Source organism: Carettochelys insculpta, chromosome 32 (assembly GCF_033958435.1).
Source record: "Carettochelys insculpta isolate YL-2023 chromosome 32, ASM3395843v1, whole genome shotgun sequence".
In the NCBI taxonomy this organism is placed as follows: domain Eukaryota; kingdom Metazoa; phylum Chordata; order Testudines; family Carettochelyidae; genus Carettochelys; species Carettochelys insculpta.
This window is the reverse complement of record NC_134168.1, coordinates 2,760,252-2,783,397: the sequence shown is the minus strand read 5'-3', so window position 1 is coordinate 2,783,397 and position 23,146 is coordinate 2,760,252. Positions and strand designations below refer to the sequence as shown.

Below are 23,146 nucleotides of genomic sequence, written 5' to 3'. Positions count from 1 at the left end.
CTTCTGACAGTGGCCAGTGCCAGGTGCTCCAGAGGGAATGAACAGACCAGGCAGTCATCAAGTCATCAATTCCCTGTCACCCATTTCCAGCCTCTGGCAAGCAGAGGCTAGGGACACCATCCATGCCCATCCTGGCTTATAGCCATCGATGGACCCATCCCCCATGAATGTACCCAGTTCTTTTTTAACTCTGTTCTAGTCTTGGTCTTCACGACATCCTCCGGCAAGGAGTTCCACAGGTTAACTGTGCCTTGTGTGAAAAAATGTTTCCTATTGTTTGTTTTAAACCTGCTGCCAATTCATTTCATTTGGTGACCCCTGTTCCTGTGCTGTGAGAAGGACTAAATAACAATTCCTCATTTGCTTTCTCCACGCCAGTCATGATTTTATAGACCTCTATCATAGCCCCCTTAATAGTCTTTTTTCCAAGGTAGAAAGTCCCAGTCTTATTTATCTCTCCTCAAAGGGCATTTTTGTTGCCCTTTTCTGAACCTTTTCCTGTTCCAATGTATATTTTTTGAGATGGGACGACCACATTTGCACACACTGGACGTACCATGGCTTTATATAGCAGTAAATATGGCATTTTCCGTTTTATTGTGTATTTCTTTCTTAACAATTCCCAGCATTTTGTTAGCTTTTTTGCCTGCCGCTGCACACTGCGTGGATGTCTTCAGAGAACTATCCACATTGACTCCAAGATCTCCTTCTTGAGCGGTAACAGCTAAGTCAGACCCCCTCATTTTATATGTATCGTTGGGATTATATTTTCCAAAGTGCATTACTTTGCATTTGTCAGCACTGAATTTCCTCTGCCATGTTGTTGCCCAATCACCCAATTTATTCAGATCCTTTCGTAGCTTTTCACCCTCTGCTTGGGACTTAACTATTTGGAGCAGTTTTTGTGTCATCCACAAATTTTGGCACCTCCCTGTTTATCCCTTTTCCCAGATCATTTATAAATATGTTAAATAGGACTGGTCCCAGTGCAGACCTCTGGGGGACACCACTAGTTACCTCTCTCCATTCTGAAACCTGACCGTTGGTTCCTACTCTTTATTTCTGATCTTTTAACCAGATACCAGTCAGGCCAAAACAGAATTCAGAGCATTTACTGAAGGAGGCTAATGCTCAGCAGATCTTGTTTTAAGCACTTCAGAACAGGGGACTTGCCCAACAACCTGTGCAGCCACTGCCTGAGTGAGATGCTCCCGGAGAACCGGACCATTATGGAGAAACAACATTCGTTCTTTGCATTGATGTTCCTGCCTGAGGGTGCAAGGGAGTGTCCCAAACCTGAGCCATTTCTTGTAGCTGTCTGGTCTGAGGAACTGCCCCAGGTGGAGGGGTGAGTAGAGGAAGTTTTGGAATAGACTGATAAGTGAAACAGTCGCAAGTGACTGTCACAGACAGCATCACTCAGGAATTCACAGGGAACTCAAATGTGAAACTGCAGAACCACTAGCTGGGGTAGGTAACCTAGCTAGGCTAACAGAGTGCCAGTTGTTTAAAGGCTGCAGGGGCAGTCCTGGCAGTACAGGCAGTAAGCTGAGATTCAATACACTGTACATGGGTGAAGTGGCGGTAAAGGACAGGGTTATCAGACAGATGAACACTGTGTGTTGGTGAAATCATGCCTCCCCCGGCTGTTAGAAACCTCTGAGCAAGGCCACATGCTTGTGGAGAAGAGCGACCCAGCCGATATAGATACTTGGGCATTTAAAAAGCCTCCGGCCAGGTCTCCCACCAAAGGCAGGCAAAGTGAGCATCGTAGGAAGACAGAGAAGGGTGTCTCAAGGGTCAGGAGTGGGTAAAAGCTAGGAAACAAAAGGTAGAAATGAAGGGTCAGTTTTCAGACTTGAGAGGGGCAAGTCGGGTTGTCCCCAAGGGGCTGTACTGGGACCAGGGCTGTTCCACCTCTTCAGATATGGTGTGCAAAAAGGAGCAAACGGTGAGGTTCCGGATTTCGCAGGCAATGCAGAGTGACTCAAGACAGCCGAGTCTAACAGTGAGTGAAGCGTTTGGAAGGAACCTCACCAAACCAGGTAATTCAGCAGCATGGTGGCAGGGGAAGCCAGTGTGGATAAAAGGGAAGAAATGCAGATGGGAAAACGTCACCCACTTGAGCTGTAAAACTATGGGGTGGGAGTGAGCTGTCACCACGGGAGGGACAGCTTGGAGTCGCTGTGGAGGGCTCTCTGAACACTGCTTAATGTGGTGGCTGTCAGAAAAGCGAACAGAGCATTAGGAAACATTGGGGAAGGGACAGAGAATGCCATAAATCCCTGCTGCAGCCTCACCTCAAAACCTGTGCGCGGGTCTGCTCACCCCATTGCCACAACAAAGTCTAGTGGCGCAGGAAGAGGCTCCGATAAGGGCACCCAGATGACAGGAGGTGCAGAGGGACTTCCCATGGGGAGCAGTTAATGAGACTGGGAGCTTTCAGCTTGGACCAGAGATGACGAAGGGGGCAGCTGAGCGAGGCCTGGAAAATCAGGCCCCCAGCGTGGAGAAAGCAAATAAAGAGCCTTTTTTACTCTTCACATCATACAAGCACCAGGAGTCACCCCATGAACTTCACAGACCACAAGTTTAGGCAAACAACGAAGTCTTACTTGCACCTCCTGTGCTCAGCCGGGGCGGGGGTGGGGGTGGCTCATTGCCAAGGGAGGCTGCAAGGGCCTAAATGTAACGGGGTTAAAAAGAGACCACTCCATGGATTTATCCATGGCTGTTAGCCCAGGGAGTCAGGGACACAGTGCCAGGCTCGGGGTTCCTTGAACCTCAGGCTGCCCAAAGCTGGGTCTGGGTGGCAGGCGATGATGGGTCACCTAATAACTCACCACTTCTGGCCTTTCCCTCTGAAGCCTCTGGCACAGGTGTGGGTCAGAAGACAGGATGTCCTTGTCCCCAGCTCTGAGAGAGGAGTGGGGTCTAGTGGGCAGAGCAAGGGGCATGTCTGTGAGACAGCAGCCCTGTGCTCTAGCCCGGGTGCAAGGAAGGGAGTGGCGTCTAGTGGGCAGAGCAAGGGGCTGGCAGCGAGGAGCCATGGCTCTGTTCCTAGCTTGGGAGCAGAGGGAGCTGGTGCCTAGGCCAAAGGGCAGCAGCCCAGCTCCTCTCCCCCGCAGACTGCACATGGCAGCCTGGAGGCTCCCCAGGAGGATGTGGCGTTGGGAAGCGCCCTGCGGAGACCGCTAGAGCAGCTGGAGCGCTACGGGCACTTCCTGGGGGAGCTGCTGCAGGAGACTGACCCGGAGCAGGCGTCGGAGCGCGATGCCTTGGGGGAAGCACAGCGGATGCTGGACTCCCAGGTGCAGCACGGCACCAACCTACTGGCCATGGAGCAGATCCGGGGCTGTGAGGTGAGTGTAGGACAGCAGGGCCCCCTCAGTGAGTGAGTGCTCCGTCCCAATGCACACGGCTCTGTCCACGGGCCTTGCCAACGCCCCTTTCCCCCAATGCACAGCGCTCCATCCCAGCGCACATGGCTCTGTCCACGGGCCTTCCCAACGCCCCCTTCCCCCCGAGTGCACAGTGCTCCGTCCCAATGCACATGGCTCTGTCCATGGGCCTTCCCAACGCCCCCTTCCCCCAATGCACAGCGCTCCATCCCAATGCACATGGCTCTGTCCACGGGCCTTCCCAACGCCCCCTACCCCTGATGCACAGTGCTCCGTCCCAATGCACACGGCTCTGTCCACGGGCCTTCCCAACACCCCCTTCCCCCCGATGCACAGCGCTCCGTCCCAGTGCACACGTCTCCATCTCTGGGTCCTTCCAGCCCCCTTTCCCCCGATGCACACCGCTGTGCCCCAACGTGCGCTGCTCTGCCCATGGGCCCTCCCCGCACACACCCCTCTGTCTCACTCTGCCCCAGCGTCCACCCCTCCACCCCGGGCTCTCCCAGCACACACCACTCTGCCCCAGTGCATACTGCTTCCCCCAGGCCCTCTCAGTGCTCACTGCCCTGCCCGACCCAGCTGCACCAGTCTGTCCCAGCACATTGCTCTTCGCTCCCAGGTCTTCTCAGTGCTCACAGCTCTAGCTTGGCTGCCCCACCATGTACCACTGTGCCCTGGGGCCCTGCCTGCACCCACGGGTCCACCCCTGCACCCACGCTTTGCCCTGGGGCCCCGTCAGCATCCACGGGTCCACCCCTGCACCCACGCTTTGCCCTGGGGCCCTGCCAGCAAGCACTGCTCCGTCCCTGGCCAGAGTGGGGAATGATGGATGGGGCAATCCCAGCATGCACTGTGCCAGCCCTGTCTGGGGGCTCTCCCAGCATGCCCTGCAGCCCTGTGGGGGCCCGGCCGGAGTGTTTCCCAGCATGCACTGCTCCGTCCGTACCCCAGGAGGGGCAAGCTATGAGCTGCACTGCTGCGCCAGGGGCTCTCCCAGCATGCAGTGCAGCGCCCAGGTGCCCATTGTCCCCAGCGTCGCCTTTCCTCGCAGCTGGATCTGGCGGCACAAGGACAGCTGCTGCAGCGGGATGAACTTGCGGTGCTGCAGGGGCGCCGCAAGCGCCATCGGCACGTCTTCCTCTTCGAGCGGCTGCTGCTCTTCTGCAAGCGCAAGGGTGCCGGGGGCGGCCTGGACCTCTACCTCTGCAAGCAGGCCTTCCCGGTGAGCCCCGCCCCCCATGTCGGGCCCCACCCCCTGCAGCAGGTCTTCCCAGTGAGCCCCGCTCTTGCCCCGCCCACCAGGTCAGGCCCCGCCCCCTGCAGCAGGCCTTCCCGGTGAGCCCTGCCCCCTGCCCCACCCCCCACGTGGGACTCCGCACCCCACCCCACCTCTCTGCTATGTGGGACTTCTCTCACCTTGTCCCAGGGAAGCCCCCTCCAGCCCCACTTAACTCCATGGGATCTCCCTGCCACCTGCAAGCAGGCTTGCCAGGTGAGTTGGCTTGTCCCAGCCTGTCCCCTGGGCCCCCTCCGAGGACACCTGCCTAGCACCTCCTGCTGCTCCCAGACAGCAGACATGGGGCTGACGGAGAACATCGGGGAGAGCGGGCTGTGCTTCGAGCTGTGGTTCCGGCACCCCAAGCTGCGCCAGGCGTACACGCTGCAGGCCCCCTCGCCTAACGTCAAGCACCAGTGGACGAGCGCCGTGGCCCAGCTGCTGTGGAGCCAGGCCACGCTCAGCAAGGGTAGGCTGGGCGCCGGGGCAGCGGAGGGGGGTGGGACAGGCCAGGGGTCCAGGCTTCTCCGGCGGGGTACGTTTTGGGGGTAGCATTGGGGCCAAGGGGCCAAGACTGATGGGGACCTGCCCCTTGGTGTGATGCAGGCAGGCCTGTGAGGGGGCTGGTGGGAGGTGGAGGCCGTGGGCCTCAGTGGCACAGGGCGGGGCAGGGAGCATGGAACTGTCAGGGGCCGACTGTGAGCTTGATACGCTGGGATGTGGGCCACATCAAGGTGGGGAAGGGGTGGCCCCAGCGAGACGGGATGGGGACATGGGGCAATGCCCTAGAACTGCTCTGTGCCACTCCTGCCAGGACTCTGTGCCAGCACCTGCTCTCTGAGATGCCGTCACCAGGGCCAGGAGCTCCGACAGCTCCCATCTCCGTGGGTCTGGCCTAAGAGCAGTCGGCAGCTCCCTGTCTGCTGGGCAGGCCTGGGGAGCGGTGGCCCTGCACCCCAACTGCTCTGAGCTCAGCCGCCCCCTCCACCGTGTGTCTGCTGGGCAGGCCTGGGGAGCAGGGGCCCTGCATCCCAACTGCTCTGAGCACAGAGCCGCCCCGTCCACTGTGGGTCTGCCGGGCAGGACTGGGGAGTGGGGGGCCTGCGCCCCAACATTACATCAGCAGTAACTCTCTCCCAGTGTGTTCCTTAGTCGAGAGGGACACTGCTTAGAACGGGGGCTTGTTAGCACAAAAACCAGGAACATGCAGTGAAGTCTGTCTTGGGGGGTGGGAGCCCAGGCCCAGGGCTCTGGCCCTCCCGCTGCACTCCCAGCCAGTGGAGATTGACTTGGTGTGATGGAGTGGGGGGGAGTGCATGTGTGAGTCAGGCTGGATGTCTGAGGCAAGCAGCAGCTCCCAGTGGCTAAGGATGACCCTGGGGCTACAACTGGCAGGTAACACCTCTGCCCTGAACAAAGAGGAGGGAGGAGCTGAGCTGGGTTTTGAATGGGGCGGGGGGGGGGGGCGGCAGTGAGAGGCGAGGGAAAGGGAGAGCTGGAAGGCAGCCAGCCTGAGGAGGGGGAAGCTACACCCCAGAGGGGCACCCCTCGGGGTCTTCTCCCCAGGACGGGTTGGAAGGACTGTCTCTGGCTGCTGTACTGTCGCTTCTGTGAGAAACTGGGCATCTGTTGCCTAATAAACCTCCTGTTGTACCTGCTGAGTGAGAGTCACTCCTGCCAGCTGACGGGGTGCAGTGCAGGGGGACCCCTGAACTCCATCACACTGCACTGCACCCACGGATGAGCTCCCAGCAGTGGCTGACTGAGCGCAAGAGAAGGAAGGAGCCTCACAAGAGCCAGAGGGGGAACAGAGCAATTCCTGCAGCTGCTGCTGGTGAGTGGATGACCCGGGAGACAGCGGGGAGATGGATTATACCCGACTCCTGAAGGCAGAGCTAGCGGGGCTGTGCAGAGAGAGGGGCCTGACCGTGGGGAAGGCGACCAAGGCCCAGCTGATTGCCCAGCTGGAAGAGAATGACCGATCTGGGGGGGCAGAGCCTGTCCCGGCAGAAAGTGGCCAGTCACCCCTGGGAAGCGTTTTGGATTCTCCGACAGGAGCAGGGGCTCGACGCCGTCAGACAGACGCGGTGCCCGCCAGGTCGCGCTCAGCTAGCAGTGGTCCATCGCGGGCAGAGTACCCCGCTGCAGAGCTGCGACGGCTGGAGCTCGAGGTGAAATTAAAGGAACTGGAAGCCCAGGAACAGCAGAGGGAACACGAGCGCCAAGAATGGCAGAGGGAACATGAGCGCCAGGAATGGGAAAGAGAGCGTGAGCACGAGCACCAGGAATGTGACAGAGAGCGTGAGCACGAGCGCCAGCTACAAGAGAGACAGCGGGAGGAAAGAGAACGAGAACGGAAGGAGAGAGAGCGAGAGCGGGAGCATGAGCGGGCCATGGCAGAGGCGAGACGCCAAGAGGCCCCAGCTGCGGTAACCGGGGAGAGGGCCAGACGGCTCGGGGTGGCCAGTCACTTGGAGACGCGTGTGCTGGCCCAGTGTCAGGACCCAGGGGACATGGACGAGTTCCTTGCCGCCTTCGAGCGAGCCTGTGAGTTGCATGAGGTTCCCCCAGCTGATTGGCTCCGGCACCTCACCCCCTTGCTGGGCCAGAAGGCCGCAGTGGTGCTCAGCCAGCTGGAGGGGCTACAGCCTGGGGACTATGAACGGTTCAAACAGGCCCTGCTGCATAAGTTTGGGCTGACTCCGGAGATGTACAAGAAGAAGTTCCAGGAGGCGCAGAAGAGGCCAGAGGAAACCCATGTAGATATAACCGCCCGCCTGAGGCAATACTACCAGAAGTGGGCGTTCGGAATGGGAGCCCAGTCCGTAGAGGACCTGATCGAGCTGGCGGTCGTGGAGCGATTCTACAAGATGTGCTCACCTGACCTGAGGGTGTGGCTCGTGGACCGGAGGCCTGGGGATTCACACAATGCAGGGAAACTGGCAGATGACTTCAGAAACAGCCGGGCCAGGTTTGAAAGTGAGCCCCACAAAGAGGGAGTCCCGGAGAGAAAGGGAGTCCCGGAGGGAGAGGGAGTCCCAGAGAGACCGAGAATCTCAGAGAGACCGGTCCCTGACTGTACGACAGAGGGGACCACCTCTTGGGCAAGCCCAGGAAAGAGGGGCCAGCCACCCACCCCCCAGAGAGCGAAACAGAACCCGGACAGAGCAGCCGGCCCGAGGGACACAACCAGACCCAGGCTGTTATCGCTGTGGACGAAAGGGGCATAGAGCAGCCCAGCGCCCCAGGCTCCCAAACAGGTTGAGCAGGCCGGGGGGTCATGGAGTCAACTGGGTGGAGTCCCAGAAGCCAGAGAGGCTGGCGGCCAAGGCGGGTGGTGCTGACAATGGGCACTCGGATTGGGCCGAGTCCGCCCCACAGACCAGCTCCTCAGGGGGACCAAATGCTCAGAGGCCAGTTTACAGAGTGGGGGCGGCAATGCTTCTGTGGAGCAAGTGTCTCAAACACCTCGAGGTAGACGGGAAAAAGGTCACGGGGTTCTGGGACACAGGCGCTGATGTGACGCTGGCCCGACTCGGGGTGGTGGCACCGGGCGGCATGATACCCAATTCCCACCTAACGATAACAGGAATTGATGGGACCCCTTTCAAGGTGCCCATGGCAAGGGTGCACCTGAAATGGGGGAAGAAGGAAGGCCCCAGGGAAGTGGGCGTGCACAGCCATTTGCCGGCGGATGTACTGATGGGGGCTGACCTGGAGAACTGGCAAGGTGAATGCACTCGTGCCCTGGTCCTGACCCGTAGCCAAAGAAAACGAGGGGTGCGCTCCCCAGATTCAGGGGTACAGGCCCAGCCAAAGTAACAGGAGCCACAGGGGCCAACCCTGAGAGAAAGGGGGCCCCCAAAAACCAGATCTCACAGGCCAGGGGCTCTGGGGCCAGGCAGGGATGGGGAAGTAGCATCCGCCCCTGCCCCAGCGGAAGAATTCCAGGCAGAGCAGCAGACACACCCCTCCTTGCAGAAGCTGAGGGAACTGGCCAGTCCCAGCCCAGCTCCACAGCTGGGGGAGGGCTGCAGGGAGAGATTCCTATGGGAAAAGGGATTCCTGTACCAGAAATGGGCTCCCAGGTGCAAAGCGGAGCCATGGAAGGTACAGAGGCAACTGGTGGTCCCCCAAAACTACCGGCGCAGGCTGCTGTACCTAGCCCATGATATCCCGCTTGCAGGACACCAGGGGATCCACCGCACCAGGAGAAGGTTGTTACAGAACTTTTTTTGGCCAGGGATCTTTGCAGCTGTCCGTCTGTATTGCCTGTCCTGCGATCCCTGCCAGAGGGTGGGGAAGACCCGGGACAAGGGGAAAGCTGCCCTGAGGCCACTGCCCATCATAGAGGAGTCTTTCCATAAAGTGGCTACAGACATAGTGGGACCCTTCAGCAAGGCAACGCGTTCGGGGAAGAAATATATTTTGGTAGTGGTAGATTTTGCCACGCGATACCCAGAAGCAGTGGCCTTGACCTCTATCGACGCTGACACCGTGGCAGATGCACTGCTGTCCATTTTCAGCAGAGTGGGGTTTCCCAAGGAGGTCCTCACAGATCAGGGGTCCAACTTCATGTCGGCCCTACTGCAGAGCTTGTGGGACAAGTGTGGGGTCCGGCACACGTGGGCCACAGCCTACCACCCGCAGACCAATGTGCTGGTGAAGAGGTTCAATGGGACTGTGAAGCAGATGCTGAGAACCTTCATGAATCAATACCCCCATGACTGGGACAAGTACCTACCCCACCTGCTGTTTGCATACAGGGAGGTGCCCCAGGAATCCACAGGGTTCTCGCCGTTTGAGCTGCTGTACGGAAGGAGGGTACGGAGACCCTTGGATTTGCTCAGAGAAGAGTGGGAGGGGATGGCCTCTCCTGAAGCGGGGTCAGTGGTACAGTATGTACTGACCTTCCGGGAAAAACTCACCAAGCTCATGGGCCTGGCCAGGGAGAACCTCTCCATGGCCCAAAGGAAGCAAAAGGTCTGGTATGACCGTAACACCAGGGCCCGAGCCTATGCCACCGGGGACCAAGTGATGGTCCTTGTACCTGTGCGGCGGAACAAGCTGCAAGCGGCCTGGAATTGGCCCTTCAAGGTCGTCAAACAGCTAAATGACATGAATTACGTGGTGGAACTGTCGAACCGGGCCCACAGCCATCCGGTCTATCATGTGAACATGATGAAACCTTACTGGGACAGAGAGAACTTGGTGCTGGCAGTGTGCAGACACTGGGAGGGGCAGGGGGATGATCCCTTGGTGGATTTACTCACAAGGACTGGAGCCAGCTCCTTGCTGGAGTCTATTGCCCTCTCAGACCAGCTGACCCCTGCCCAGCAGACGGAGATCAAGGAGGTGCTGCATTTGCACCAACAGCTGTTCTCTGACAGACCCGGACGCACTGACCTAGCTGTCCACCGAATTGAGACAGGCACCCATGCCCCTATCAAGTGTATGCCATTCAGAGCCACAGGGAGGACGGCTCAGGACATAGAGCGGGAGGTTGAAGACATGCTGGCTCTGGGGGTGATCCAGCCCTCGTCCAGCCCCTGGGCCTCTCCCGTGGTGTTAGTCCCTAAAAAAGATGGGTCTGTTCGGTTTTGTGTGGACTATCGCAAGCTTAACGCCATCACTGTATCGGACGCCTACCTCATGCCCGGGCCTGATGACCTTTTAGACAAGCTGGGGGGAGCCCGTTACCTCACCACCATAGACCTCACCAAGGGGTACTGGCAAGTGCCATTAGACCAAGATGCCCGGCTGAAGTCGGCTTTCATCACCCCTGTGGGGCTCTACGAGTTCCTGGTCCTGCCCTTCGGCTTCAAGGGGGCACCTGCTACCTTCCAGCGTCTGGTGGACCAGCTACTGAAAGGGATGGAGAGCTTTGCCCTGGCTTACATGGACGACATTTGCATCTTCAGCCAGACGTGGGAGGACCATGTGTCCCAGGTCAAGCAGGTGTTGGACCGACTCCAGAAGGCTGGTCTGACTATCAAGGCAGGGAAGTGCAAGGTGGGAATGGCTGAGGTGACCTACCTGGGCCACAAGGTGGGCAGCGGCTGCTTAAAGCCAGAGCCCGCTAAAGTGGAGGCTGTCAGAGATTGGCCCACACCCCAGACTAAGAAGCAGGTCCAGGCCTTCATTGGGATGGTGGGGTACTACCGGAGGTTTGTGCCCACTCAAGCTCCATTGCAGCCCCCCTCACGGAGCTATGTAAAAAGGGAAAGCCTGACAAGGTGGTCTGGACCTAGCAGTGCCAGGAGGCCCTCTGCGCGCTGAAGGAGGCTCTGGTCAGGGCCCCAGTGCTGGCAAATCCAGACTTCGACAAGCCCTTCCTGGTGTTCACCGATGCCTCAGACGTGGGGCTGGGGGCGGTGCTAATGCAGGTGAATGACAAAGGGGAGGAACACCCCATTGTGTACCTGAGTAAGAAGCTGCTGCCCCGGGAGCAGAACTACGCAGCCATAGAGAAGGAATGTCTGGCCATGCTGTGGGCGCTGGGGAAGCTGCAGCCGTACCTGTTTGGACGGCGTTTCACCGTGTACAACGATCACTCACCCCTGACCTGGCTGCATCACATGAAAGGGGCCAACGCCAAGCTCCTGTGGTGGAGTCTGCTCCTGCAGGACTACGACATGGAGGTGGTCCATGTGAAGGGGAACAAAAACACCATAGCCGATGCCCTGTAACGCAGGGAGGGCCCCGAACTTCCCCAGGTCACTGGCTAAGTGACCCCGCTCAGTTCAGTCTGGAAGTGGGGAGAGTTGTGATGGAGTGGGGGGAGTGAGTGCATGTGTGAGTCAGGCTGGTTGTCTGAGGCAAGCAGCAGCTCCCAGTGGCTAAGGATGACCCTGGGGCTAGAACTGGCAGGTAACACCTCTGCCCTGAACAAAGAGGAGGGAGGAGCCGAGCTGGGTTTTGAATCGGGGAGCGGCAGTTAGAGGTGAGGAAAAGGGAGAGCTGGAAGGCAGCCACCCTGAGGAGGGGGAAAGCTACACCCCAGAGGGGCACCCCTCGGGGTCTTCTCCCCAGGAAGGGGTTGGAATGACTGTCTCTGGCTGCTGTACTGTCGCTTCTGTGAGAAACTGGGCATCTGTTGCCTAATAAACCTCCTGTTGTACCTGCTGAGTGAGAGTCACTCCTGCCAGCTGACGGGGTGCAGTGCAGGGGGACCCCTGAACCCCATCACACTTGGCTTAGCCCAACACCCCATTGTTCCTCCTCCAGTCTTTGTCTCTCTTCCCCAGGCCAAGAGTCACCTGCTCACATCCCCCTTCTGGGGCTCAGGTTACGCAGGGCCAGCCATAGCATAACATGGGCAGCTGGAGCAACTCACACAAAACCCAGCCTGACTCCCACCACCTAGTCCGTGGTGCAACACAGGGAAACTGAGGCACGTGCGGTATTCATGCAAAACTGTCAGCCTCATGCAAAACAAGAAGGTGGCACCCCCACTTTGTGACAGTGGGCCCAGGGCCTGGGATAGGGGAACTGGTGCCGGTGGGATGAGACGGGGACGTGGCCCCTGCGGGATGAGTGATGTGCTGCTGGCGGGAGGGGATGGCTCTGGGACGCCTTAGGAAAATTCAGTTATGAGCGCAAAATCACTGACTCCTATCCCTACCTCCCATGGGTCGATTCCATGATGCTGTGATTCTGTCCCTACCGCCAATGTATCTACCTGTCCCCCATCTTAGTGCATTCACAAACCTGCTGGGGGTGCAATCCACCCCCTCATCCTGGTCATTAATAAAGAACAATCCCAGCCCTAGAACCGATCCTTGGGGCACTCCATTTGAAACTGGCCGCCAACCAGACAGTGAGCCATTGACCACCACCCATTGGGCCCGACCAGCTAGCCAGCTTTCCATCCACATTACAGTCTATGTATCCAATCTGTACTTTCTTAACTCATGGGCAAAAACATTGTGGGAGACTGTATCAAAAGCTTTGCTAAAGTCAATGTATATCACATCCACTGACTTCCCCATGTCCACAGAGCCAGTTACCGCATCACAGAAGCTGATCAGATTGGTCAGGCACAACTTGCCATTGGTGAATCCATGTTGACTACTCTTGATCACTTTCCTCTCTTCCAAGTGCTTCAAACTGGATTCCTTGAGGATCCCCTCCATGATTTTTCCAGGGACTGAGGTGAGGCAGACCAGTCTATAGTTCCCTGGATTGTCTGTCTTTCCTTTTTTAAAGATGGGCACTACGTTTGCCTTTTTCCAGTCATCTGGGATTGCTGCCTATCTCCACAAGTTTTCAAAGCTAATGGCCAAAGGCTGTGCAATGACATTTGCCAATTCCCTCAGTACCCTGGTGTGCAGTAAATCTGGACACATGGGTTTGTGTGCATTCAGCTTTTCAAAATAGCCCTCAACCTGTTCGTTACCCACTGGGGGCTGCCCACCTCCTTCCCATGCTGCATTGCCCATACTGGGAGCTGGCCTCATCCATGAAGACAGAGGCAAAAAAGCATTGAGTACTTCAGCTTTTCTTACATCATCTGTCACCAGGCTGGTCAATGGCTTAATAGCTGGATGGCGGTCGGTTTCAAGCGGAGTTCCCCAAGGTTCGGTTCTGGGGCCAGTGTTGTTCAACATCTTTATTAATGTCCTGCTGTAATGGGGTTCAGGGGTCCCCAAGCTTTGCCCCCCATCTGCAGGCAGGAGTGACTGTCACGCAGCAGGTAGAGCAGGAAGTTTATCAGGCGACAGAGCCCAGCTCAGCATAGAGGGGTGAGTACAGCAGTCAGTGACAGTCATTCCAACCCATCCTTGGGGAGGGGAGCCCGAGGGGTGCCCCTCTGGCGTGTAGCTTCCCCCTTCACCAGGCTGGCTGCCTTCCAGCTCCCTCTCCCCCAGCTTCTAACTGCCGTCTCTGATTCAAACCCAGCTCGGCTCCTCCCTGCTCTGAGCTCAGTGCAGAGGTGTTACCTGCCAGCTTAGGTTACAGCCCCAGGGGTCATCCTTAGCTGCTGGGAGCTGCTGTGCCTGTCACACACACACACACATCCCTCACTACATCACACCTGGATGAGGGACTGGATTGCACCTTCAGCAAGTTTGCAGATGACACCAAGCTAGGAGGAGAGATAGACACTTTGGAGGACAGAGATAGGATCCAGAGTGACCTGGATAAATTGGAGGTTTGGACCAAGAGAAATCTGATGCGGTTCAACAAGGAGAAGTGCAGAGTCCTGCACTTGGGATGGGAGAATCCCAAGCATTGTTATAGGCTGAGGACCAACTGGCTCAGCAGCAGTAAATCGGAAAGAGGCCTAGGGGTTATGATGGATGAAAGGCTGGATGTGAGTCAACAGTGTGTCCTTGTAGCCAAGAAGGCTAACAGCATACTAGGGTGCATTAGGAGGAGCACTGCAAGCAGATCTAGAGATGACGTTGTTCCCCTCTATTCATCACTGGTGAGGCCACATCTGGAGTATTGAGTCCAGTTTTGGCGCCCACCCCAGTACAGGAAGGATGTGGATGAACTGGAGTAGGTTTAGTGGAAGGCAACAAAAATGATTAAGGGGCTGGATCACATGACCTGTGAGGATAGGCTGAGGGATTTGGGCTTTTTTAGTTTGCAGAAGAGAAGACTTAGAGGCGATTTAATATCAGCCTTCAACTTCCTGAAGGGGAGCTCTAAAGAGGAGGGTGAGAAACTGTTCTCAGTGGTGTCAGATGGCAGAACAAGGAGCAATGGTCTGAAGTTACGGAGAGGGAGGTGTAGGTTGGATATTAGGAAACACTACTTCCTCAGGAGGGTGGTGAAGCACTGGAATGTGTTGCCTAGAGAGGTGGTGGACTTTCCATCCCTAGAGGTCTTTAAGTCCCAGCTGGACAAGGTCCTGGCTGGGATGACTTAGTGGGGGTTGATCCTCCTTGAAGCAGGGGGCTGGACTAGATGGCCTCCTGAGGTCCCCTCCAGCTCTAGGAGTCTGTGATTCTGTGATCAATCCAGTAATGGCCCCACACCCTCCCTCATCACCCTCTTTTTGTTCACATGCCTGTAGATACCCTTCTTGTTGCCCTTCACAGCCCTTGCCAGCTGCAGTCTCAATTGGTTTTGCTTTCCTGGTTACCCTCCGGCATTCTCCAGCCGTATTTATATCCTTCTTAGTCATCTGTCCAAGCTTCCGCTTCTTATACGCATCCCTTTGAGCGTAATTCACCAAGGATTTCCCTGGTAAGCCAAGCTGGTTGCCTTCCACATTGGCTTTTCTTACTGCAACGTCGGAATGGTTTGTTCCTGTGCTTTCAATAAGGCATCTTTAAAATACTGCCAGTTCCCCTGGACTCCTTTCTCCATCATAGTAGCTTTCCCAAGGGATCCTGCCCATCAGCTGTCTCAGGGACTTGAAGTCTGCTCTTCTGAAATCAAGGGTCTGTGTGTTACTGCTCACCTTTCTTCCTTTTGACAGAATCCTGAACTCCACCATCTCATGGTCGCTGCAACCCTGGTTGCCACCCACTTCTACTTCTCCTACTAGTTCTTCCCTGTTTGTCAGCAGCAGGTCAAACTGTGCATGGCCCCTGGTTGGTTCCTTCAGCACTGGTACCAAGAAGTTACCCCAACACTCTCCAGACACGTCCTGGATTGACTGCGTGCTGCTGTTTTGGTTTCCCATGAGAACCAGGGCCTGTGATTTGGATCTACTCTTAGTTGTCTGAAGAAATAACATAAGAACATAAGAACGGCCATACTGGGTCAGACCAAAGGTCCATCCAGCCCAGTATCCCGTCTGCCTACACTGGCCGGTGCCAGGTGCCCCAGAGGAGGTGAACCGAAGACAATGATCAAGCGATTTGTCTCCTGCTATCTGTCTCCAGCCTTTGATTAAAGGCTAGGGGCACCATACTTTACCCTTGGCTAATAGCCATTTATGGACCTAACCTCCAGAAATTTGTCAAGCTCTATTTTAAACTCTGTTAGAGTGCTGGCCTTCACAGCCTCCTCCGGCAAGGAGTTCCACAGGTTGACTGTGCACTGTGTGAAGAAAAATTTTCTTTTATTAGTTTTGAACCTACTATCCATTAATTTCATTTGGTGTCCTCTAGTTCTTATATTATGGGAACAAGTAAATAACTTTTCAATATTCACTTTCTCCACACCATTCACGATTTTATATACCTCTATCATATCGCCCCTCAATCTCCTCTTTTTTAGACTGAAAAGTCCCAGTCTCTCTAGCCTCTCCTCATATGGGACCCTTTCCAAACCCTTGATCATTTTAGTTGCCCTTTTCTGAACCTTTACTAACACCAGTATATCTTTTTTGAGGTGAGGAGACCACATCTGCACACAGTACTCAAGATGTGGGCGCACCATAGATTTGTACAGGGGAAGTATGATATTCTTTGTCTTATTCTCTATCCCTTTTTAATAATTCCTAACATCCTATTTGCTTTACTGACTGCCGCTGCACACTGCGTGGATGTTTTCAGAGAACTATCCACTATAATTCCAAGATCCCTTTCCTGATCTGTTGTATCTAAATTTGCCCCCATCGCATTGTATGTATAATTGGGGTTATTTTTCCCAATGTGCATTACCTTACACTTACCCCCAGCCAATAGGGTACTGTCCCGCCACAGTTCACCTGCCTCATTGGGTGCGTGAGGCTTAAGGTTCTCAAACCTGACAAGTGACCTGAAATCTGAGCACCAGGCAAACCAATAAGAAAATCAACAAGAAAAGGAAACCATCAAAGTTTTAAGCTTGCTTTCTGGAATGTGCAGACCATGCTGACAGGTCTGACTGAAGATCTTCAGGACATCAGCGACACCCGAAAGACCGCTGTCATTGATGAGAAACTGAAGAGGCTCCAAGTTGACATTGCTGCTCTGCAAGAGACACATCTCGCAGATTCGGGATCTCTAAAGGAAAAGGACTACACCTTTTTCTGGCAGGGTAAAGCCTGAGAAGAACCCAGGGAGCATGGTGTTGGCTTCGCCATCAGAAACACCCTTCTACAAATGGTGGAATTAGTCATGGGTGGCTCAGAAAGACTCCTTCAGGTCATACTTCAAACTCGTGCCAGTCCTGTCCACCTGATCAGCACTTATGCCCCAACCCTGTACACCGCACCGGAAGTAAAAGACAAGTTTTATGACGTGCTTAGTGCTGCCATAGTGCAAATACCTGCTTGCGAACAACTATACATTCTGGATGATTTCAATGCGAGAGTGTGAGCCGATCGTGACTCGTGGCCTTCCTGCTTAGGCCACTTCGGTGCGGGAAAAATGAATGAAAATGGTCAGCGTCTTCTCAAACTTTGCACATACCACAATCTGTGCATCACAAACACATTTTTCTAAACCAAGCCACAGCACAGAGTGTCATGGAGACACCCACACTCAAAACACTGGCATCAACTAGACGTGGTCATCGCTAGACGTGATAACCTCGAAAACGTCCTTCTGACACGCAGCTGTCATAGTGCTGACTGTGATACAGATCACTCGTTAGTTTGCTCCAAACTCAAGGTGATTCCCAAGAAGCTGCACCGCTCTAAACCAACTGGAAGGCCCCGCATCGATGCCAGAAAGATGGCTAACTCAGAGAGAGCTGAAAAGTTCAGAGCGACCCTCGAGGAGAATCTGCGCAGCAGCCCTGGGGGTGCCGATGTGACATCCAGATGGCAGCATCTGAGGGATACAATGTACAACACGACCTTGTCGGTGTTTGGAAGAAGAGCTAGAAACACAAATGACTGGTTCGAAGCTAACTCCAATGAGATGATTCCAGCCATCGAAAAAAAGCGCACTGCGCTCCTGGAGTACAAACGTGCGCCGAGCCAGAGTACCCAGCAAGCATTCAGAGCAGCCAGAAAAACAGTACAGCTGACGGCCAGGCGCTGTGCCAACAACTACTGGCTCGAGCTATGCAGCAGCATCCAGACCAGTGCTTGACTTCGGTAACCTCAGGGGAATGTACAAGAGCATCAAGAAGGCATTAGGACCCACCCAGAACAAGATGGCACCTCTGAAATCCAAATCTGGTGAAGTCATCACTGACAAAGCCAAACAGATGGAGCGCTGGGTCAAGCACTACTCCGAGTTGTACTCACGCGAGAACATTGTGGTCGACTCAGCCCTCGATGCCGTCAAACTCCTACCAGTAATGGACGAACTGGACCAGGAACCAACTGTGGATGAATTGAAGAAAGCCATTGACAACATTGCAGCAGGAAAGGCCCCGGGCCAGGATGGTATACCAGGAGAGGTAATCAAGTGTGCCACAGACACCCTCCTGGAACCCCTACATGAGCTACTGTGCCTGTGCTGGAGAGAGGGAGAGGTTCCACAGGACATGCACGACGCTAACATCATAACCTTGCATAAGAACAAAGGAGACAGAAGCAACTGCAACAATTACCGTGGAATCTCCCTCCTAAGCATCACTGGTAAACTGTTCACTCGCGTCATCCTTGGCAGACTCCAGAAGATTGCTGAGAGGGTGTATCCTGAATCACAGTGCGGATTCCGCGCAGAGAGATCTACTGTCGACATGGTCTTCTCTCTGAGGGAGCTGCAGGAGAAATGCAGGGAGCAGAGGAAGCCACTCTATATTGCCTGCATCGACCTAACCAAGGCCTTTGACTTGGTCAGCAGGGATGGACTGTTCAAACTGCTCCACAACATACGTTGTCCACCACGGTTACTCAAGATGATCCAATCTTTCCACGAAGACATGAGAGGAACCGTCCAATACAATGGCACATTATCGGATGCTTTCAGCATCAGGAGCGGCGTCAAACAAGGATGCGTCCTTGCTCTGACATTGTTTGGGATCTTCTTCACGCTCCTCCTGAAGCATGCCTTTGGATCTTCAACAGAGGGCATCTTTTTGCACACAAGATCTGACGGGAAACTGTTTACTCTTGCAAGGCTGAAAGCTAAATCTAAGGTGTGGGAAGTCCTCATCAGAGATATGCTGTTCGCAGATGACGCTGCTGTAATGTCACACACAGAAGACCAGCTTCAGAAGCTGCTGGATCGGTTCTCCAAAGCGTGCAAGGACTTTGGGCTCTCCATCAGCCTAAAGAAGACAAATGTACTTGCTCAGGACGTTGCTGATTCTCCATCAATCAGCATTGACAACTATACGTTAGAGGTTGTCCACGAGTTCGTTTACCTTGGGTCCACCATCACTGACACCCTGTCATTGGAGACTGAGCTAAATAGGAGGATTGGAAAAGCAGCCACAACTCTGTCCAGACTCAGTGAGAGAGTGTGGAATAACAACAAGCTGTACACTCACACCAAAATGCAAGTCCACAGAACCTGCATCCTCAGCACCCTCCTTTATGGCAGCGAGACTTGGACCCTGTATGCCCACCAGGAAAAGAGGCTGAACGTCTTCCACTTGCGCTTCCTCCGACGCATCCTTGGAATATCGTGGAAGGACAGTAGTGCTGACAAGCTGGAATCCCAACTATGCACACCCTCCTCGGGCAGCGTCGGCTCCACTGGCTTGGCCACGTCCACAGGATGAATGATGGAAGGATCCCAAAAGACATCCTGTATGGCGAGCTAGCCTCTGGCAAAAGACCTCCCAGACGCCCCTAGCTGCGCTACAAAGATGTTTGCAAGAGAGACCTCAGGGAAGCAGACATCAAGCCAGACAGCTGGGAAGAGCTGGCAGACAATTGCAGCAGATGGAGGCAGGAACTATACAAGGGCATTCAGAAGGGTGAGTTGAGGATCAGACAGCTAGCAAAGGAGAAGCGAGCCCACAGAAAGCACAGCAAGGACCTGCCAGACACCCATTACATATGCAACAGATGCAGCAAGGACTGTCACTCTTGTGTGGGTCTTCACAGTCACAGCCAACGCTGCAAATGAGGATGCCAAACGGAACTGCGAAGGGCGCGTTCCATAGTCTACATAGACTGAAGGATGCTACTGCTACTACCCACATTAAATTTCATTTGCCATTTTGCTGCCCAGTCACTCAGTTTGCTGAGATCTTTTTGAAGTTCTTCACAATCTACTTTGGTTTTGACTATCCTGAACAGCTTGGTATCATCTGCAAACTTTACCACCTCACTGCTTACCCCTTTCTCTAGATCATTGATGAACAAGTTGAACAGGATTGGTCCCAGGACTGACCCTTGGGGAACACCACTAGTTACCCCCCACCATTGTGAAAATTTACCAGTTATTCCAACCCTTTGTTTCCCGTCTTTTAACCAGTTTCCAATCCATGAAAGGATCTTTCCTCCTATCCCATGACCACCTAATTTACATAAGAGCCTTTGGAGAGGGACCTTGTCAAAGGCTTTCTGGAAATCTAAGTATGTTATGTCCACTGGATCCCCCCATCTGCACGTTTGTTAACCCCTTCAAAGAGCTCTAATAGATTAGTAAGACACGACTTCCCTCTACAGAAACCATGCTGACTTTTGCCCAACAAATCGTGTTTTTCTACGTGTCTGACAATTTTATTCTTACTATTGTTTCTCCTAATTTACCCGGTACTGACGTTAGACTTACCGGTCTGTAATTGCCAGGGTCTCCTCTAGAGCCCTTTTTAAATATTGGTGTTATATTAGCTGTCTTCCAGTCATTGGGTATCGAAGCTGATTTAAAGGATAGGTTACAAACCACCATTAATAGCTCTGCAATTTCACATTTGAGTTCTTTCAGAACCCGTGGGTGAATGCCATCTGGTCCTGGAGACTTGTTACTGTTTAGCTTATCAATTAGTTCCAAAACCTCTTCTACTGACACTTCAATCTGGGACAGTTCCTCAGATTTGTCACCTACAAAGGATGGCTCAGATTTGGGAACCTCTGTAATATCCTCAGCCATGAAGACTGAAGCAAAGAAATTATTTAGTTTTTCCGCAATGCTGTTATCTTCCTTGATTGCTCCTTTTATATCTCTATCATCCAGGGGCCCCACTGCTTTTTTAGCAGGCTTCCTGCTTCTAATGTACTTAAAAACATTTTACTATTGTTTTTTGAATTTATGGCTAACTGTTCCTCAAAATCTTTTTTGGCTTTTCTTATTACATTTTTACACTTAATTTGGCAGTATTTGTGTTCCTTTCTATTTTCCTCACTAGGATTTGACTTCCACTTTTTAAAGGATGCCTTTTTATCTCTCACTGCCTCTTTTACATCACTGTTAAGCCACGGTGGCTCTTTTTTAGGTCTCTTACTGTGTTTTTTAATTTGGGGTATACATTTAAGTTGGGCATCTAATATGGTGTCCTTGAAAAGTTTCCATGCAGCCTGCAGGGATTTTACTTTAGTTACTCTACCTTTTAATTTCTGTTTAACTAACCTCCTCATTTTTGTATAATTCCCCTTTTTGAAATTAAATGCCAGAGAGGTGGACTGCTGCGGTGTTCTTCCCAATACAGGAATATTAAACGTTGTTTTATTATGGTCACTATTTCCAAGTGGTCCTGTAATAGTTACTTCTTAGACCAGATCCTGCGTTCCAGTCAGTACTAGATCGAGAATTGACTCTCCCCTTGTGGGTTCCTGTACCAGCTGCTCCAAGAAGCAGTCATTTAAGGCATCGAGAAATTTTATCTCTGAATCCCGTCCTGAGGTGACATGTCATCTATGTCATCTGGTGTCTGTAGCAGACACCGATCACAACATCACCTTTGTTGCTTCCGCCTCTAAGCTGAACCCAAAGACGCTCCACTGGCTTTTCTCCCTCCGTGTACTGGAGCTCTGAGCAGTCACACTGCTCCCTCACATAGAGTGCAACTCATCCTCCTCTTCTCCCCCATCTGTCCTTCCTGAGCAGTTTATACCATTTCATGACCGTGCTCCAGTTACATGAGTCATCCCACCAGGTCTCTGTTACTCCAGTCACCTCCTACTCCTACATGCATAACTCAGAGGTGCTTTATGCAGAACAGGTCATGTAACCAATCAATTCTGATGTTAGTGCACTGGCTCTGTATAGCCTATAGCTGTGCGTGTATCATTCTTGTCTGAGAAGTTAGAAATATGAGGGGTGGAGCACTTTATACGTCTGAAGGTGCCAGTGAGGCCCATTAGCGGAGCCCCAAAGCCGCGATGGTGCAGAGATCGACTCAGCCACCCGTAAGCAGCCTCGTTTGTCCCGTGAGCCCAAGTGGTGTGTGGTGCTAAGGACCTATGACAGATCATACCACCTGGGACTAGAATCCATGTTGAAACTGGTATTTTTCCCTGGGGACTGAAGGTGCCACACAGAAGGTTCCTGCCTTGGGGGAAAGTCAGCTTAAGCCATCAGCTCTTGGTTATTTGACTGGCCTTTGGCACTGGAAGAAGCTGTTATGATGGGTGGAGTCACAAAAGTTCCCTTGGGATGTTCCCCCCCTATGCTGACCATGCCACTGACATGGCTGTCTTGCTCTCTGGGGCTCCCCACCACTCTGCCCTGCTGGGCCAGAAGCTCTGGTGTTCCCCAGACAAGGCGCCAGCGCTGGTGTTACCACCCACACACCCTGCAGAGCACGCAGACACTGAACTGGTTCAGCAGTAAGGGCTCCCTCAGCACCCTGGAAACCCGCCCCGGATGGGACCACCCACACCAGATTGCTCTTTGTGTCGTAGTTTTATAGAGAGCAGGCTCATGAGGAAAGTTCCCTTTATCAATGAAAGAGAGAGCAGGACAGTGGTGGCTTCCCCCCACATGGCTGTTATTTGTGATGGGCTGGATAATAAACAAAAGTCTGTTTTATTAGGTGTAAAAAGTGGGATTCAAGTGGCTGCAAGTGAAAACAGACAAATCAAAGTTACTGCATTAAAATGAGTAGAAAACGCATAGCTAAAAAAGCTAAAAAACTTTTGTTAGCACAAATTCTTACCCAGTCAGATAACAGCTTCAGAAGGAGCCGGTTTTTCACTCTGCCTTGGGTCTCCTGCTCTTTAGAGTTCTTCAAGTGTCCTCTTCAGGGATGCCAGGCTCTTTCAAAGGCTGACTGAAGAGAAAAGCTGGTTGCTTCTGATTGCTTAAATGGACGTGCCCCACGGATGAGACTCCTTTGTTTGGCATTTCCCACCTCCATGGAAAAGTGCTAGGTTCAAGATGGGTTCCAGTACCAGGTGGTATAGTCACTGGTCTTTCTGGGTTTACTTGGGTTCAGGCATCCCCAAGCACTGCCCCTCATCCGCAGGCAGGAGTGACTCACTCAGCAGGTAGAACAGGAAGTTTATTAGGTGACAGAGGCCCAGCGCAGCACAGAGGGGGTCAGTACAGCCGGCAGAGACAGTCATTCCAACCCGTCCTGGGGAGAGGAGCCCGAGGGGTGCCCCTCTGGGGTGTAGCTTCCTCCCTCGCCAGGCTGGCTACCTTCCAGCTCCCTCTTCCCCAGCTTCTAACTTCCGCCTCCAATTCAAACCCAACTTGGCTCCTCCCTGCTCTGTGTTCAGGGCAGAGGTGTTACCTGCCAGGTTTGAAAGAAGTGGGTCTGTCCCAGGAAAGCTCATCAGCTAATAAATTAA

At 53.8% G+C, this 23,146-nt stretch overlaps 2 protein-coding genes across 7 annotated transcripts in view; one reads left to right on the top strand and one right to left on the bottom strand.

The window, feature by feature from the left end:
• The window catches only part of LOC142004534 (uncharacterized), a 194,983-nt gene that overhangs the window by 86,573 nt on the left and 85,264 nt on the right, over positions 1 to 23,146 (bottom strand). The window lies entirely within an intron of this gene.
• The window catches only part of ARHGEF40 (Rho guanine nucleotide exchange factor 40), a 41,875-nt gene that overhangs the window by 12,981 nt on the left and 5,748 nt on the right, over positions 1 to 23,146 (top strand). For 4 of the 6 annotated variants that reach the window (XM_074982258.1, XM_074982255.1, XM_074982254.1 and 1 more), the window contains 3 exons: positions 3,129 to 3,362; positions 4,453 to 4,623; positions 4,969 to 5,146. In XM_074982258.1, coding sequence (XP_074838359.1) covers positions 3,129 to 3,362; positions 4,453 to 4,623; positions 4,969 to 5,146 — 583 coding nt within the window. Of the gene's footprint in view, positions 1 to 3,128; positions 3,363 to 4,452; positions 4,624 to 4,968; positions 5,147 to 15,109; positions 15,133 to 23,146 lie in introns of those variants that run through there. The other 2 variants (XM_074982256.1, XM_074982257.1) reach the window with 2 other exon arrangements.